The sequence below is a fragment of the Zychaea mexicana genome (assembly GCF_025766255.1).
Source record: "Zychaea mexicana strain RSA 1403 chromosome Unknown BDB00scaffold_100, whole genome shotgun sequence".
Taxonomy (NCBI): domain Eukaryota; kingdom Fungi; phylum Mucoromycota; class Mucoromycetes; order Mucorales; family Lichtheimiaceae; genus Zychaea; species Zychaea mexicana.
In genome coordinates, this window is record NW_026516763.1 from 93492 (window position 1) to 110401 (window position 16910).

General features: G+C 42.0%; 6 protein-coding genes across 6 annotated transcripts; 3 read left to right on the forward strand and 3 right to left on the reverse strand.

Moving 5' to 3' along the window:
- Nucleotides 1–1565: 1565 nt before the first annotated feature.
- Nucleotides 1566–3625, reverse strand: BDB00DRAFT_846382 (uncharacterized protein). The gene is made up of 5 exons (XM_053125151.1): nt 3507–3625; nt 3056–3435; nt 2245–2982; nt 1921–2106; nt 1566–1854 (listed from the first exon to the last, which is right to left on the reverse strand). The coding sequence occupies exons 1-5, from the start codon at nt 3568–3570 to the stop codon at nt 1813–1815; spliced, it is 1410 nt and encodes a 469-aa protein (XP_052975114.1). The 5' UTR covers nt 3571–3625; the 3' UTR covers nt 1566–1812.
- A 358-nt stretch (nt 3626–3983) lies between these two features.
- Nucleotides 3984–5161, reverse strand: BDB00DRAFT_846385 (uncharacterized protein). Its single transcript, XM_053125152.1, has one exon. The coding sequence runs from the start codon at nt 4671–4673 to the stop codon at nt 4164–4166; it is 510 nt and encodes a 169-aa protein (XP_052975115.1). The 5' UTR covers nt 4674–5161; the 3' UTR covers nt 3984–4163.
- Nucleotides 5162–5322: 161 nt separating this feature from the next.
- BDB00DRAFT_846389 (TATA-box-binding protein) lies at nt 5323–6912 on the reverse strand. The gene is made up of 4 exons (XM_053125153.1): nt 6635–6912; nt 6381–6468; nt 6003–6263; nt 5323–5887 (listed from the first exon to the last, which is right to left on the reverse strand). The coding sequence occupies exons 1-4, from the start codon at nt 6829–6831 to the stop codon at nt 5717–5719; spliced, it is 717 nt and encodes a 238-aa protein (XP_052975116.1). The 5' UTR covers nt 6832–6912; the 3' UTR covers nt 5323–5716.
- Nucleotides 6913–8272: 1360 nt separating this feature from the next.
- BDB00DRAFT_846393 (uncharacterized protein) lies at nt 8273–11311 on the forward strand. The gene is made up of 11 exons (XM_053125154.1): nt 8273–8436; nt 8550–8793; nt 8958–9035; nt 9185–9255; nt 9345–9467; nt 9540–9932; nt 10168–10245; nt 10367–10545; nt 10645–10764; nt 10851–10884; nt 10976–11311. The coding sequence occupies exons 1-11, from the start codon at nt 8350–8352 to the stop codon at nt 11141–11143; spliced, it is 1575 nt and encodes a 524-aa protein (XP_052975117.1). The 5' UTR covers nt 8273–8349; the 3' UTR covers nt 11144–11311.
- A 625-nt stretch (nt 11312–11936) lies between these two features.
- BDB00DRAFT_771815 (P-loop containing nucleoside triphosphate hydrolase protein) lies at nt 11937–15161 on the forward strand (the record flags this gene model as incomplete). Its single annotated transcript, XM_053119994.1, has 13 exons — nt 11937–12045; nt 12126–12378; nt 12459–12535; nt 12690–12793; nt 12998–13087; nt 13172–13250; nt 13323–13478; nt 13557–13795; nt 13872–14180; nt 14277–14509; nt 14577–14699; nt 14758–14848; nt 14958–15161. The coding sequence occupies 13 exons, from the start codon at nt 11937–11939 to the stop codon at nt 15159–15161; spliced, it is 2067 nt and encodes a 688-aa protein (XP_052975118.1).
- BDB00DRAFT_26291 (uncharacterized protein) lies at nt 15109–16121 on the forward strand. The gene is made up of 3 exons (XM_053116699.1): nt 15109–15196; nt 15314–15551; nt 15640–16121. Exons 1-3 carry the CDS (start codon nt 15181–15183, stop codon nt 15998–16000), a joined length of 615 nt encoding a protein of 204 aa, XP_052975119.1. The 5' UTR covers nt 15109–15180; the 3' UTR covers nt 16001–16121.
- Nucleotides 16122–16910: the final 789 nt, after the last annotated feature.

Genomic DNA, 16910 nt, shown 5'->3' on the forward strand with positions numbered 1-16910 from the left:
GCTATCGTCCACCACACCGCTTCTCCCACCAAAAAAACTGGCATAGGAAGTATGCGTACTCTGAGGGTATAGTGGTATATTCAACGACGGTGGTGATAGAGGAGATAGAAGAAAGCGCACCAGTTGTTTGATAAGAATGCACGTAATCGCCAACCGCTGTAGTATGATGTTGTGCTGCTCTTACCATAGAAAATTCCTGCGCATTATTGCGTGCTTATCGATAAATATGTTGGTAATCGAAGAACAAGGTTACTTGATTTGCTTAGGGTACACACTTGTTGTCAGTTTGTTTGCCTAATTTATTAGAGTGAGTAACCCTGATGCAGTGATTTTTAAAATTTTGTTTACGTATGCGTAAAATCGCGAACCTTCTTAAGGTGTACAAGGTCCATAAGTATAGCTGAAAGTGTTTTATTAAAGGGCAATGATGAGCCGCGTCAAGAACTTGACATATGCTCGCCCAAACGAAAGAACAATGGTGGTGTCACAGCTAGCTGCATAAAAACCTCTGATGCTCGGACGTAGAGGGAAAAAGGTTTAAGGTGTAGTAGAAAAGGGAAGACAAGTGAACGCTGAACGGGGTCACAGAAGGTAGAAATTCGTTGATTGGGGTAATCTTTTTTTTCTCGGATATAAAGAAACCATGATTTGGCTGGTACCTCACCTGCACTAAGTACCAGAACAATTAACAATAAACCCGAAACAGCGGTTATCCGTTATGGGTAGGAGTACAGTAATCGATAAATCAACATAGTAGACTTAGACGGATTATTGTCCAACAACATAATGCGGATTGAACAGTGCTTATTTATAACAATGTAAACAAGACCGTGCCGCCAAAATTGTGCTGCACACAATACATATGCTATAAGTGCCACACTCTGTGGTGCCTGCAACGTAAATTCGCTATTTAGCGAGCAAAGCACATATAAATTACCACCACCACCATATCATACTTGTAAATTTAATAGCAAAAAAGAAGCCAATAGTGAAGCAAGCCAAAAGGAACGAAAGAGGATTCCTTATAAATGATAGTTATTAATGCCAACGATAAAAGATAAGTATGATAAATGCTATTTACACGATAAAGTCCAACGCTTGTTGTAATATCCATAATACCGACTCGTGCCGCCATTCATCTATTTAGATAGCACATCATCTTGAGTTAGGAGTACACCACTTTTACCAAGTCCAAATCGTACAGAAAAGAAAAAACTTACTGAGCTTTTCAAATGTGGATATGGGACCAATCACCACGTGGCTAGGCTGTGAAGAAGCCGCCAGTTCGGGATGTGCCCGAAGATATTCGCGTCTTGCCTTATTGGCTGCTCGCGTCACAGCTTCGTCTTCGGGGTCAGTTTTGTACAAGTCGCACTTTTTACATTGATCGCACGGAGTGCCCGAGACTTCTCGAAAATGATCACAGAAATGGGAATACGATTCTATATGATCCGCGAGTATATATTTGTGTGTGTGTGTGTGTGTGTGTTAATTTGATCGGGCGACAGGAAAAACACAAAAACACATATCTCTCTCACAACGTACCTTTGCGGATGTCCTTGCGGCATACGTAGCACATGGTATATCCTATACATACACATTTAGGTTACGACTTTAGATACTGTATGCCTACGTTTACTTTAACAACCACTTGATAAAAAAAATAAACTAACCACAACGGCACACTATCTTGTTACATCCATCTGCCTTTTGGAACGACAGACTACATACAGGACACTATACAGGAAAGAAAAATCCGCCGTGTGAACAAAACTGCAGCACATCTCATATAAAATCTGTTTGCAGTATGCGTCATCGTTTCCTTACCGTGCGCTTGACGGCATCTGCCATGGCCTAAATAAGGAAACAAGGATCAGACAATGACTAATTTGGCATTTCTCCCCCTGATTCTCCTTTTACCTTTTCAACGTAGAGTCTCAAGCCATCCTGTTCCTTCTCCCAACATTTGTGCAACCCTCGTACAATGTGCTGGCACAAGACACACGTAAGTCGACGACATTCCGGATTCCGGCACTGGAAGACGGAACCACGACGGGCACAAGCTATCCGATCGTATACGGTTTCGATATCTCCTTTCAAATCCCACTTTTGAAAAGAGGAGGTGGTAACAATAAGCACCATCATATAAAGTACAACAGTAGTAAAAGTAGTAAAAGAAGAAGAGTGTAGCAGCAATAAACGATGATACAGATAAATGATGAATGATTGGGCGATCCATAATACCATTAACCAGCGCGCGCCCGCCACCAACACCATGAGGCGATCCAACGTTGTATGCAACGGCAACCCCATGGACTCGTCAATCTCGCAGTAACCACAAGCCGAGCAACGCACAATCTTGGATTGGCACGCGCGCATGTTTTCTTCAAAGACCGACTTTTGATAAGCAGACCAGATATCTTGGCTCAGAATCCGATGTTCCAACACCGAGTGCGCAAAGCATCCGTCGCAGCTGCCGCCCATGGAAATGCAGGGTATACGGGCAGCGCCGCGCAGCGCGCCTTGGCCAAACAGGCCTTCTGAAATGTATCGCGTGATGCAGTCGTGGCAAAACATGTGCGTGCCTTGGCTGCAAAATGCGAGTTGTTCAATCACATAGTCGCCATAGCAACATTGACATGTGATCAGTTCGTCGTATTCGTCGTGGCTGATCTCCAGTGCTGTCTTGGCATCTTGGGCTGATTGTGCGTCTAGTGCGCGTCGTCGTACGATGCGTCGATCGTATTCAAATTCCTCCTTATCGTCTCCAGTATCGTCATGACTGTTGTTTTTCGAGGATGATCCAGCGGATGTTGCTGATGCTATGAACGAGGTGGATGATGTAGGAAGCGACCAGTGTCGAATGAAATTGCGTATAGTCGTCCAAAACCCGCCTGATCCCATATCTTGGAGCTGGTCATAGCTCTTTACATAATCCCAATTGTTCTCTGCCAAGACGGCTCGTATCGACGACTTCCAGACCTTTTATATTTATGTGAGTGAGTGTAAACATGTGAAATGGTAGCCCCCACAGTATACAAACACTTTTTTTTACCTGAGGATAATCCAAAGCGAGCTGAGCCTGTGCTTGTGCACGATATCCTTCACTTTTAATCAGATCCGATCGATCCAGTTTGCCATACTCGAGCCGTTCCGGATACGCTTGGTCTTGTCGCTGGAGGAGTTCATTAGCCACTTGTTCAACATGGCTATGGTCATAGCGTAGCAGTCTCTCTCGTAAATAGGCCACATTGCAATCTGGAAAGAATTCAGTGGCCAGTAATTGTAAGGCTTGATTCAAATGTTGTGTTCGATTATTAGTATTACTGCCGAGTAATCGTGGGTAATAGCCTCCATTGTTGAATATTTTTTCTGCAATGCGTTCAACGGGTGCCGTTTCATAATAACCAAGACAAGAGCGGAAGTAACCCGGGTCTACATATACTATTGTAAGTATGATATTCAAAGGACTTTGGTCTTCATGAACTCAACAAAGGTATATATACCTCCTCCGGGAAAGAGCACCAAGAGCTGTGCGATCAAGCGATCGTTTTTATGCTGTCTGACCATATAACATAAGGGAGTTGGAAGAAAAAGAAGAGAAAACGGGAGTACTCAAGCACCCCTAAAAATTTCGAAATCCCTGCTTATGGATTAAACCCTTTCCAATACTTGGCATATGTGATCTGCTATATGCTCCAAAGGTGCCATACTTGAGCAAAGGACTTGCTTATTATAATAGCGATGACGATGGTCTAATATTAATATTTTTGAGTATAGTGGGTGAATGGATGATGGTAGTGGATCACAAAAGAACATAAATAATAGGACACGTAAGGAAAAGGAAGAGGTAGCATATATCACTATATACGGAGAGTTAAAGAGGATATTGAAGCGTTTTTCTTTTTCTCTAAAAAGCACACACACAGAGAGGGGACATGATGGGATGATGAGATGGGATATGAGCTGAGGATATACAAATAAACTTTTTTTTGGGTTGATTCTGGTTGAATTGGAACATATGTAAAATAATGGGGAAATAATGCAAAAAAAAAAAAAAGAGAATATATAATAGAAAATCAATAACGAAGAAAAAGGAAGCTGGTATATAGAAATGTATGTATGATTGAATGCAAATGAGAGCCCTGTTGTGGAAAGTCCCTTTACGACTCATCCTCGAACGAGTCAAACAGAGTGCTCGGAGGAGAAGACATAAAAGTGGTATCTTGTGATGACGACGAAAAGAGCACAAAGTCCTCTTCTGGAACCTCGGGAGTGAATGCCGAAGTCGCCGTCACTCTCGTCGTTGCTGATGCTGCTGCTGCTGATGCTGCTGCTGTTGTTGTCGTGGTCGTACGATTTGTAGTAGCACCGTTGGTGGTGGTAGTGTAGCCATTGCTTGCCGTTACAGGAACATGTCCTGGCTGTTGTTGCTGTTGTTGTTGTTGCTGCGGAATCGTCATTATTGTTACTCCTTGCTGGTCGTGGTCGTCGTGGTAACTCGTGTTATTGTTGTCGTCCAAGAGCGTTGCCATGGCCTCCAGGGCACTGCTATCCTCCCGGTCTTCGGGTCTTGTTGTCACCGTTGTGGTGGCGCTTAGGGGAGGAGACGGCGGCAAGTAGGAAGAACGACGACGACGACGATGACGGACGGTTTTATTTTGGGCCTTCATTGATTTGTGTTGTTTTCTGTCCTATGTCCGCAGAGCAGAAGAAGATGAAGAACAAAAGTGCGTGTCTTGGAGTGTATAACAACGCGAGGTAGGCGGTGGTTTCATAAGCGGTTACAATGTACACACACTATAAGCGTCGTGGTGCTGCTGCTGCTATTATACGTCGTCTTGTCTTGTTTAAACCAAAAACGGGAGAAAAGAGAAGAGGGCCACACACACACGCACGTTTAAACGGGTGTCTTTATTTCTATCTCTTTGCTTGTAAGTGTGTTACAGTCTTCACAAGGTGGAGAACGGTATTTTTGGAAGGAAGAAAAAAAAAAAGTGAGAACAAGGAGAAAAAAAGGTGTTGCGTTAAGCTTGCTGCGCCAACGCACGTAAAAAGAAAAAAGAAGACTGCTGCTGGCTGGCTGGCTGCAAAATGATGGCGTCAGAAAAAAACTTGCCAGCTAGCCAGCCAGGCAGCAGGTATATGAGCAAGAGAGAAAGGCGGGGGGGGGGGGAGTTGCTCGTGGGGGTGTGCTACTACCTTACTGTAGTTAGAATGGTGGCACAGGAGAACCCTAGCTGCTGCTGCTGCTGCCAAGGATGCACACACACGACATGACAACGACGTGTGGTGATCCAACTTGGCATAACTATGAGTCATCCTTGGTCTGTGCACACCGGCCCCCCTTACTTTAATGGTCATTACGCGTTGTTCTTTTTCGCTCAAATGGCGCTGATGGTGTGTATGACTATTTATTTGGTTTTATATGTGCAAATACTATCATTAACTTTTTTTCTTCTTCTTTTGAAAGACGGATATGTATAAGTAATAAAAAGGCTATATGACGAAAGGTGAGGAGAGAAAAGAGAGAGAGCTATACTATATTACAGGGTTGGGCTTTTTCTTACTTTTTTTTTTTGCAATGGACAATGGATGGTGATGTGGCTTGAGTAGAGTAGAGTGTAGTGTATGAAGATCAAGTAGAGAATAGGATTGGGATGGCATGGGATGGCATGGATGATGACGGCGTTATATTGATTGATGGCTGCTTTTTTTAAGGCTTTCGGAACTCGAGAAGCACAGGGTATATAGCCTGGAAAGCCTGGTAGATTTCCTCACGCACTTTGGCACCCGTGAGCACAATCTTGCCAGACACGAAGATCAGCAGCACGATCTTTGGCTTGACCATACGATAGATCAGACCAGGGAACAGTTCAGGTTCATACTAAATCATTTCCCCCGCGTCACCCATCAGTCAATCAATCATTTCCAAAGTTTTTTAAGCTGCCACGTACACACACAGCACACACAACCACCACCACCACGAAAATGCTACTTACGGAGCTAAAGTGTCCGTGCGAATAGGCCAATCCTTCAAGTCGAATCGGGAACCGCACATCACACGAGCCCACAATGTTTTGAATCTTGAAATCAGTGAATTTGCTGGGGAAGCCAAGCTTCTGGATGATACGAGCGTATTTGCGTGCTGCCAGTTTGGAATCATCCTCTGATTTCGCTCCCGTCACCACCATCTTGCCCGACGCAAAGATCAACGCCGTCGTCTTTGGTTCACGAATACGCATAATCACTGCTGCGAAACGCTAAATCCCCAACGTCCACAGTTTTAGATCTCAATTTCTCTATCTCTCTCCCCCCCACCTCGGTCTGTATGTGTATATGCGTGTGTGTGTGTGTGTGTGTGTGTTGTGTCTGCTAACCTTTGGATTGTATTCCGCATTGCGAGCATGCAAAGCAATGGTTTTCAGGTCCAAACGACAATCCAGATTGACAGTTGCCACAATATTTCTTTTTTTTTCCACAAGATTACGCAAAAAAAAACGCAGATACTTTTTTAGTGCCAAGTATTATATAGATCTATTTAATTTGCTGACGATCTATTCCCACCCAAATAAATCGGGAGCGAATTTGACCTTGTTTGTCATGTTTAATGTTTAAAGAATAATATACTTACTGTAGAATGGGAGTGATGCCAGCCACAGCATAAGGGTTGTTACTATTGTTATTGCTAGGAGTGGGCGCATCGGCAGGTGCGGGTGTGGAAGGAAGGGCGAATGGTGTGGTTGGTTGTTGTAAAGGGGTTGGCACAGAAGGTGTTTGTGGCACGGCAGGTGTGGCCATGGATGGTGTTGCAATATTGAATCCGGACATGATATATAGTGTGTGTGCGTGTGTGTAAGAGTATGCTGTGAACTGGTTCTTTTTAAATTGTAAAGAAAGACAAAAGTAAAAAGGCTGGCGAAAAAAAAGAAAATATGACAGTCGCTTTTTATATTTTCAATTTGACACCAGTGGCTTAGAAGCCCTGACCACCCTCCGCCAAGAAACAATAACCCCATTTTACTTTTCCACCAAGGTAAAATGTTGAGCCGAAGGTTTCCTTTGGCTTGGGGCCACATGTAAGCAATAATATTGACTCCTTTGCCATAGTTAATGCTGTATGTTGTCAGTGTATACCACACATATTCCACGTGAGTACAATACAAAACTAGTGTCGTTTGAACGCTTATATCAACTGAGAAGCGGTCCCTTGTCTGGCGATACATATGTCTTGTCGACAGAAATACTTCGTAAGCCGGTAATAAGCTATGGTGTAAACTCATATTAGACTTGCCTTCTCCACAAAGGCATAGACGAGCATATTCATTTGTTAAGCATGAGCTTATCATGAGACTCTGAAATCACCATCAATACTTGCAATTACCATACGAGTAGCTGAGATACTACGAAAGTCATGAAGAGATAAAATAGTTTATGTACGAAAATCTAACAGTTGTACCTCGAACAATGCCTTCTTCTGTTGATATATTAAGGAAACAAATCAGGCTTGCGTCATCAAGATTGTCACAGCCGTAAAGCAATAAGCTTGCTACTCTTTATAGCGACATATCCATTATGAAAGCCTTGCTTTTCCTCCCGGTATCAAAGTGTCGCCCATCGCCCAACCTGCGCCAGCAAAAAAATTGGAAACTACTGCGGCAGCCGTCAATAGTAATTGAACCACTTGTTGCGTTGAATCGCCACTGATAAAAGCAACTTAATTAGTCCCACCGTTTATTTTCTCCAACTACCCATCTTGCTAAAGTAATAAAAATCGGCTCATTGATGACCACAAGTTTGACGACGGGCGGGAATGGGGTTTGAGCACAGGTACAGAAGTTGACAGAAATGACTGCATATGTGTATATGCTACATAATCAAGCGGTTGATCTACAGTTTGAATTTCCTTTCATGATAGCTACACACGTCAAGTAGATTCTTTTTGCTCGCCTGATACCGCAACTACTACATCACTACTACTGCAGCTATCAAGATAGAACAAGCACCTCCATCATTTTGCTGTCATTCCAAAGATACACCTCATCTTTTATACTCCTCCAGTAATGGTACTTATACAAATTACACATAAGCGGCTTTCTCATAGAGCTTGATTCGCATGTGTGACACAGAGCTAGTGAAAGATGCTTTTCGGAGAAAGATATAAGCAGGAACCTGTGTGTGTTGTGCATAATATTACCGGATGAGACTGTTGTGATAAGGTTTAAAAATGGTCACATCAGGCAAAAAAAAAGCACGCACCCACCCAACTTATAAAGAAGCATCTCTTTCTCTCTCTTTTTTTTTTCTCTTTTTCTCATAACACCCCAACCTTTTAGACGCATCGAGGAAATGACCGCAGATAAACACGGATTCAGCCTTACTCAACTTACTTCCGAGAAAATCGAGCGCGTCAAACGCGATCCAAAGTATAAGCAGGTACGTGCACCCTTAAACTCTCGGTTGGAGCTGTCTTTTTATTGCCCAATGCAGAATGCATCATCTACACGTAAAGTGAAAGTTCACCTTTCGATTCATGTGTGTATATATAGCTCACAGACGAAGATATTGCCTTTTTCAAAAGCTTTCTTCCTGAAAAATGCGTGCTGGAACGCGACTCAATGTCAGTGTCTGAGCATACCAAATACGTATGCGACTGGTACAACATGTTCCGTGCCAACACAGCTGTAATTCTGTTACCGGAAACGACAGAACAAGTGTCGAAGATTCTCAAGTATTGTAATGATCAGTTGATTGCTGTTGTCCCTCAGAGTGGAAACACTGGCGCTTCCGGAGGTATAGTGTTCGAAGAGCGGCTCAAGAAAACGATGGATATATTGATGGATTGTGGATGAAAGACACGAACGGGAGGGCATCCTATTGAATGTTTAATTATATGTACCTACATGATGGCGTCCGTTGCTGATCGATGGCACACGTTTGCTGTCATGTTTCTATAGGATCCATCCCTGTGTTTGATGAGATCATTATCAGCACACAAAACATGACCAAGATACGTAAATTCGATGAGCTCAGAGGTACAGTAATAAGGGCAGGAGGGGGAGGAGACGTATCGGCAGTGGACGGTTCCTTCCCTCGGAACCCTATTTAACGTTTGCTGTTGTTGATTATCTGTCAACTGACTGGGTTCAAATTCACACGGTTAATCCCTGACAATTATCTATAGGCGATCTGGTCTGCGATGCTGGATGTGTTCTACAAGAGCTTGATGAACATCTTTCCCAGGCTGGGTTTCAGGTACATCAAAAATTCTCCTTTATCCCCCACCTTCTTCGCACTATGGAGGGAAAAAAAATTTAATAATAACAAATGCTCCACATAATTAGGTTCCTTTGGATTTACCCGCGCGTCACATCTGTCGTATTGGAGGAAATATTGCGACAAATGCTGGCGGCATCCGCCAGATGCGGTTTGGAAACTTGCATGGAAGCATCATGGGTCTTGAAGTTGTAAGAAGGGCTACTTTTTCATTTTGTTTTGCTGTCAGGGAAAGGTGCATTAAAATGTTTTCCGAAATTCAGGTTCTTTCCGACGGATCTATCATTGATAACCTGACGACCATGCGCAAGGACAATGCGGGTTACCATTTAAAAAACCTGTTTCTTGGATCGGAAGGCACACTAGGCTTTATCACGGGCGTATCGCTGGCTACCGCTCAAATTCGTCCTGCCGTCAATGTTTTCTTGATTGCTTTACAAACTTTCGAACATGTCGTTAAAGCATACGGGCTGGCCCGTCGTGAGCTACCAGAAACAATTGCTGCATTTGAAGTTTTGGATGCTTCGACGGTCAAGGTTGTCAAGGATCAGGAATTCCAAATTCCCAAAGGATCACCGTTCCCGCTTGAAAAGGAAACACATCCATTTTATGTTGTCATGGAAACTGCTGGCAAGGACCGTGATATTGAGGATCTGGTAAGTATGATAATACATGGTCGACTTTGAAGAATATTGAAACTACTATGATAGTTATGTGATGCTTCTGGAGGGTATGGTGATACAGTGCCCGCTCGATAATTCGATCACTTTGGTCACAGCCATAAGTGATCGAATTATCGAAAATATCGAGTTATCGAGTATCGAATTATCGAGCGGGCACTGTAGTGGGTGGACTCAGAAATTGATAATGGATGTTTCAATTGTATATTAGAGAGCGAATCGACTTTTGAAGCAACTGTTCGATAAAGAAATAATATTGGATGGCCAGGTGGCTCGCACGCCTGATGAGGTAAATTTATATGGGATAAAACAAAAATTCAGTCGCTGCGATCTTAAGGGGCAAAGAAAGATCAAGGAAGACGAGGGTATATTGATTAGTTCGTTTGTATTGCTTTTCATTTTAATTTCAGATCGAGCGGTTCTGGTCATGGCGTAACAACGTCCCCAAGGCTATTGTTCAGCAGGGACCTACATCGATTCATTTCGACGTTTCGTTGGACCTCCCATTGTTGTATAAGCTGGTTGAAGATACCCGTGCATGGGCTATTGCGGATGGCATGATTGGGCGTGATATTGTTGCAATTTACGGGTAATGAAGCTAATACGAGCTTTTCCTGCTAACACGTTTGATGTGGAGAAATACTGCTTGGACTGGTTTCTAAAACATTCAAACACGTTTTTTATATAGTTATGGACATGTAGGCGATGGCAACATGCACTTGACTATACCAGCAATAAGAGAGGATGAGGCTGTGCGAACCAAGATTGATGATTTTGTATATGAATGGGTTGCTGAACATAAGGGCAGGTGAGTAAGCAAACATAAAAGAAAAAAAAAACAGATTGCTGGAATCTCTTTTCTAAATACCTTTGGATTAAACGTGTTATGTATAGTGGCTCTGCGGAACATGGCATCGGTATGATGAAGGTATGTTGGCGTTACGAGAAGAAGAATAAAGATGCAGGGAAACAATAGGCGTGATGACTGACAGTAATATGGATGTATATTATATATTTAGGCTGCATATTTGTCGTACAGTAAATCAAGTACTATCATCGACAATATGCGCAAGATCAAGAATGTATTTGATCCTAATGGTATCATGAATCCATATAAACTGTTCCCAACCAAGGAAGAAGAAGAGCATGGAGAAAGCGTACGAAAGCGTGACCACGTAGGATGCTAAGGAAAACAATCCAAACGACAAGAAAAGTTACGGAAAATAAATGGCAATTGCCGCAAGTGTAACCTTGACTTTTGTAACCAATCTTTCCGACAAAACATTTCATAGCAATGAAACGCCTAATATAGGCAAGCATTGGCTATGTTACAGTGCCATGTGCGTGTAGTAGATGCCATACATATAACATCTGTGACAAACAACTAAGGTGGAAAGCAGTAAATTCTTCGGAAAATCAGTGGGCTGCCCATCCATCTGAACTATCTCTGGCGCAACCAGGTGAGTTCTCTTGAAATGGCGGGTGAACCAGACTCGCCGTTGGTTGTACGTGTTGAAAGTGGAGAGTGTGCTGGATTCGATGCTGGTAGTGGTGCTGCTCCCATCTTAAATGTCACTAGGACTCCGTGTAAATTCTGTTGTTATAGCAATCGCTATCTACACGTCAGAATATACATAGGCTTCCTGATCATTTCTGCGCGCGAGAACGCGACGGCGCGATGCTATAGCAAATTATTGATGACTTTGGTGAAATAAGTTACCGCTTGAATATAATCGCTTGCAGTATATGATTGTCGTCATTGGTGAGAAACGTATTGCGTTGCTGTCAAGTCAAGATCTGTTATTGTGAACAAGTTGCAGGCACCACCGGGTTACACCAGTGTAGGCATTTGGGACAGTGCTGTTTTTTGCCATGTTGAGATTGAGAGCAAGGGCGTTTATTCTGTTTTCTTCTTTAAACCTAAACTGCCTTTTTCATTCTACTCCCAAAAACTCAGTATTTATCTTTTTAAAATCTTCAATGGACACACCTTTCATTAGTAGTCTCAATCAAGCACAGCTTGAAGCTGCCACTTGCAGAAGCAAAGCTGTTCAGATTTTGGCTGGACCTGGATCTGGAAAAACTCGAGGTAACAATTGTGTCATCGCACTCATTCATACACACGGTTCCTGCACAAATTTATTTACGCGTTTTTTCTTAAAAAAAAAGTGTTAACGTCGCGCGTGGCATGGCTCGTTCTGGCTGAAAACGTCAAACCACAGCACATTGCTGTTGTCACTTTCACCAACAAGGCTGCTCGAGAAATGCGAGAACGTCTTGAGAAGCCAAAATTGTTGGGCCCAGCGACAAGCAGAAAGTTATTTATGGGCACGTTTCACTCACTTTGCGCTCGGCTACTTCGACAATACTATGCGCACGTCAACTTGAAGCCAAACTTTACCATTGCTGATGTAGATGTTAGGTAAGATAAGAATATATTCTATATGTGTAACATGGTATGTTGAATGGTTAATTGAAGTTGTATATTTTTTGTTCGTATAGCAAATCGGTTATCAAGAAGCTCGTGAAGGAGTTAGGTAATCAGTTGTCAACCTATGCTCGCACACAGATGAAACCTGGTACGTTAATTGATCTATTAAAGTCTAGTAACAGATAAGGAGAAAAGTTTGTATGCAAGGGAGGCTTTGCATGACGCTGAAAAGATGTAGTGCTACCGTATTGAATGTTAGCATGGAACGTATGTTCTAACACCTTTCTTTCAATATTCGATAGATGCATTTTGGACCGCGATATCGGCAGCACGTAATGAGGGCATGAATGTTGATGATTTCATTGCCAAGTATCGAAACGAGTACACTAAGAAAGACATATGCATCGTTTTCAGGTAGATGTTAATATCCTCTAATTCAAAATGCTATGGCAACTTGACGGACTCTGTAATCTTGCTAACTATCGATTTTCTCGTTTGTTTAAAGAGCTTATGAAGATCGTATGCACGCAGACAATTACATTGTAAGTTTGAAAGCAGAAAAAGCAGCAATGAACGGTAGCTAACAAGGACGTATGTTGTGGTACCATAGGACTTTGACAACTTGCTCTTGTATACTCGAGTACTGCTTCAAAAGTACCCAAGCGCCGCAAATTTCGTCAGACATGTTCTTGTGGATGAGGTATTCAATAATATCTTTTTCTCTCACAGAACCTAGAAAAGTCGTAAGAGAGTAATGAGAAAATACATGTTATATGATGTATAGTTTCAAGATACGAATTCTGTACAATACGACATTGTCAAAGGTTTGACACAAGGTGGTAAATCGCTCACTATTGTTGGAGGTAAGAAGGATGTTTTTTCTTTGCTTATCGAATTTTGATCCATATTGAGCTTTTTATTCTCTTACAAAATAGATCCTGACCAAAGCATTTTCGGTTGGAGAAATGCAGACCGCGAAAGCTTCATAAAAATGCAAAACGAGTATCCAAACACAACAGTCTGCAACCTCGAGAAGAATTACAGAAGCACCAAGAAAATTCTCACCGCTGCTCTTCATGTCGTGAACAAGGGTAAACAAAATCTATTAGTGCTACTTGTGTTCAAGTTATTATGCATAACATGTCCATTTCTAATTTCTTTGATGATAGATCGTGACCGTATCCAGAAATCGCTGTTTACAGAGAATGCCGAAGGTGTGCCAATGTCGTTGTTGCAAATGTCGAGTGATACGATGGAATGCCAGTCTGTTGCTGAAGAAATCAAACGACTTGTTGAATACTCGGGTGGATTGATCAAATACAAGGATATTGCCATTTTGACTCGCATGTCGTACTTATCCAACGGTTTTGAACAAGCCCTTAATGTCCTCGGTATTCCTTACGTTGTTGTAAGTTTGCTGTCAAAATGTATTTGTGGCGTTTTCTCCCTAGATCGCTAAGCAACTGTCTTTTGGTTTTCTCTAGATCGGCGGTGTGAAATTCTTTGAACGTGTCGAAGTTAAAGACGTACTTGCCTATCTGCGCTTCTTTTACAACCGCAACGATACTGAAGCATTCGAGCGAGTCATCAACAAACCAAAACGTGGTGTGGGTGAAGTCACAATGAACAAGATTGAGAACATGAGTCGTAGCAAGAACACAGATATCATCCACGTCCTTCGTGATATTTGCTCTGGCGAAGTTAAGGGTGTCACAATTCCAGGCAAAACCAAACTAAACTTGCGAGATTTCGTTGACTTATATGATAGTGCTCAAGCAATGATCAGCAACAAGGTAAGAAAGAAAGAAAGAAAGGAGAAAGAAATTTGGTTGTAAACTTGGATGGGCTTTTTAATTCGATATTGAATTTTTACTTTCGCTTTTTTATAGGATTACATCTACAAAATTTTGGAACATATCATTAGCGAGATCCATTACAAGGAGTATCTGAAAAAGGAGTTCCAGGATAAAGATGGTGATTCACGTTGGGATAACGTTGGTGAATTGATTACTTATGCCAAGAGGTTTGATCCACCGCCCAACAACTCGGTGCAGCTTTCGGCTGCTGCTGTCTTGGCTGGTGCGGAACCGCGCAGCAAAGAGGAAGTCAGTCAAGCTTACAAGTAAAGTAGTTTTCTTTTTTTCAAATGATGGCGAGGAGTGTAGCAAAAGGTTCAATTCTACGGACAGAAAAAGTAACAGTAGCTTATATGTACCTAAAATCTTCATAGCCAAGAATTTGAGTTACCCGAGTACACAGACTTCCCTGAAGAACGTCACGATCCCAATGACAGGTATGAAAAAAGAGAAAGAGTTCTGTAGAATTTTGAAAATTCTTGATAAGAACTATATGTATGCGTCTATCGAATAGTGTCAAATCTGGAGATCGTATTGTCCAGTTCCTCGAAGTGACGACCTTGAGCTCGAACACCAAAGAAGAAGAGGAAGTCGAACAATTGGGCGTGAGTTTTCTGATCTTTTATCTTGCTTTGACAGAAGGGTAGTTTTATTGTACGCGACTAGATTCAACTGATTATCTATGCTTATGATTTACTATTCATGGTTATGTAGAAGGTGACAATCTCAACAATGCACAGTGCAAAAGGTCTTGAATGGCCCTGCGTATTCTCTGTTGCCAGCGAGTCCGGTATCGTTCCGCATGGCAAGGCTGATACTATAGAAGAATCGTACGCTTTACTTTCTCTGTGTTGTCATGTATCATATCTTTATCTGTGCTTTGCGTTACTAATACTGCAATCCTCAAAATATATATAGTCGACTGCTGTATGTGGCAATGACTCGCGCCAAATGTAAGTGTTCAATTGACGTTCATCCTTCGTTGTTGCCGTAGTTGCTTATGTACAAATTCCAGTATGTATTTTTCGATCTAATACAAATTGTCGATATGGTTACTATGTTTTATATAGGCTTCTTATACTGCACATTTGCTCAGACGCGTATGGTTTGGGGTAACGCTCAATATGGTAGCTTGTCTGAATTTTTATCAGACATGCCCCAAACAGCATACACTCGACGCACTCCCAAATTGGACTCAGAGGCACGAGCTTGGGTAGCAGATGTATTGCGTTTACCGTATCGAGAGAACTGCACATTGCAACACGCCGGTGATGGCATTTGGATGGATGAAGAACGACAATGGTCCAAGTAAGTTTTTGGATTTCTTTACTTTTAACTGCTCTCGTATCTCTGGATACGCTAATGCTGTTCATTTTAATGTACTTCGAAATCTTAGATGTGACAGCGATAAAGCCGAATCCGGCTATGCATCTAATCGACGAAATTATTCTCCTTACTCTCGTAACGGGTTTAACTCTGCATCATATTCTTCGCGCGGTGGTCGATCTGGTGCCTTTGGGTTGAAGGGCAATCGCTCAGGTGCTACAACAACAATGACAGCTACACCACGACCCAAAGCAACTGCCCAATCCGTCCAATCTAAACCGTATGCATCGTTTGGATCCGCTGCTTTTGTCAAAGAAGACGTGATATCTGATTATAAGAAAACAACGAACGTCAGCGATAACAAGTCAGAAGCAAGTTTCAAGCGTAAGCGAGAATACGGTGTTGGAACTGCCCATTTGCGCAAGAATTAGGTGACATAGATATAAAACACTTCAATAAGTAATGACCCCGTGCTTTTCCATATTTGTTCTCTCTCTCATGATACCAACTTCACTTCCCACTTCCCTCCCTCCCCCTCGTATGTATTTGCTCAAAAGCATTAGTAGCAGATCAAATGCTACATTTCATATCATCATGCTTTGTATTCATATGTTATCTGCTTTTAAGCAACGATCATATCACGTTACGAAGTAAAGAAGAGACCTTTAGTAACTAATGTCTGTTTTTAGTGTCGATGTTGCTGCATGTTGTATCTGGGGACTTGTCATTGCCAGTAATTTTTATCACAGCCCCGAACAAAACTGCTAAGCATTGATTTTTCCTATTGAAGAACAGATATAAGCGTCGACAAGATATTCTAAGTATATTTGATATCAAATGCAGATACATACAATTAGTCAACTCGAAGCATTAGAATGCTAGATTAAAGATACACACGAGTCCTTTGCTAAGGTAATAAATGTAGTTAACTTTTAAATTGCTAAACAAAGCAAAGTTTGCCTTTCGGTTTCCCTTCTTATGTACTGAACTTTGTATAATCCGCGCTGCAGTAACAAACACAATGTGTAAATAAAGGCTTCGCTGCTGCGTACAACCTTTCACAGACGTGGCAATCAAAACAACATCTATCCCCTTGTTCAACTTTTTGTAAGCGATTTATTCTTCCTTACACCCTAACCTCGGTCTAGTCTACAGGCATTTAGCTAAAACGTATAATAAAAGGAAACAAAGATCTAGAAGGTATATGTATACATGCTGTGCTTCGAAAATGAGGGTCTCAGTAGTTGCTTTTGCTGTGATATTAGCTCAGACTTACCCTACAGCATAAAGGCGTTTTCTCTAAAGTAGTGGAAGCAAGGGGAAAATCTCCTTACCAAACAT

Excerpts from the sequence above, each read along its gene's own strand:
- BDB00DRAFT_846389 (XM_053125153.1), bottom strand. The coding sequence starts at position 6,831 with ATGTCCGGATTCAATATTGCAACACCATCCATGGCCACACCTGCCGTG. Across the intron at positions 6,469-6,634 it reads GGCATCACTCCCATTCTACA|AAATATTGTGGCAACTGTCA; the intron begins GTAAGTATATTA and ends GGAAAAAAAAAG. Across the intron at positions 5,888-6,002 it reads CGCACGGACACTTTAGCTCC|TATGAACCTGAACTGTTCCC; the intron begins GTAAGTAGCATT and ends GAAATGATTTAG.
- BDB00DRAFT_846393 (XM_053125154.1), top strand. The coding sequence starts at position 8,350 with ATGACCGCAGATAAACACGGATTCAGCCTTACTCAACTTACTTCCGAG. Across the intron at positions 9,256-9,344 it reads TTTCCCAGGCTGGGTTTCAG|GTTCCTTTGGATTTACCCGC; the intron begins GTACATCAAAAA and ends CCACATAATTAG. Across the intron at positions 9,933-10,167 it reads ACCGTGATATTGAGGATCTG|AGAGCGAATCGACTTTTGAA; the intron begins GTAAGTATGATA and ends ATTGTATATTAG.
- BDB00DRAFT_846385 (XM_053125152.1), bottom strand. The coding sequence starts at position 4,673 with ATGAAGGCCCAAAATAAAACCGTCCGTCATCGTCGTCGTCGTCGTTCT.
- BDB00DRAFT_26291 (XM_053116699.1), top strand. Across the intron at positions 15,552-15,639 it reads GAAGAACGACAATGGTCCAA|ATGTGACAGCGATAAAGCCG; the intron begins GTAAGTTTTTGG and ends TCGAAATCTTAG.
- BDB00DRAFT_846382 (XM_053125151.1), bottom strand. The coding sequence starts at position 3,570 with ATGGTCAGACAGCATAAAAACGATCGCTTGATCGCACAGCTCTTGGTG. Across the intron at positions 2,983-3,055 it reads TCGCTTTGGATTATCCTCAG|GTCTGGAAGTCGTCGATACG; the intron begins GTAAAAAAAAGT and ends TAAATATAAAAG. Across the intron at positions 1,855-1,920 it reads TGAGACTCTACGTTGAAAAG|GCCATGGCAGATGCCGTCAA; the intron begins GTAAAAGGAGAA and ends TTCCTTATTTAG.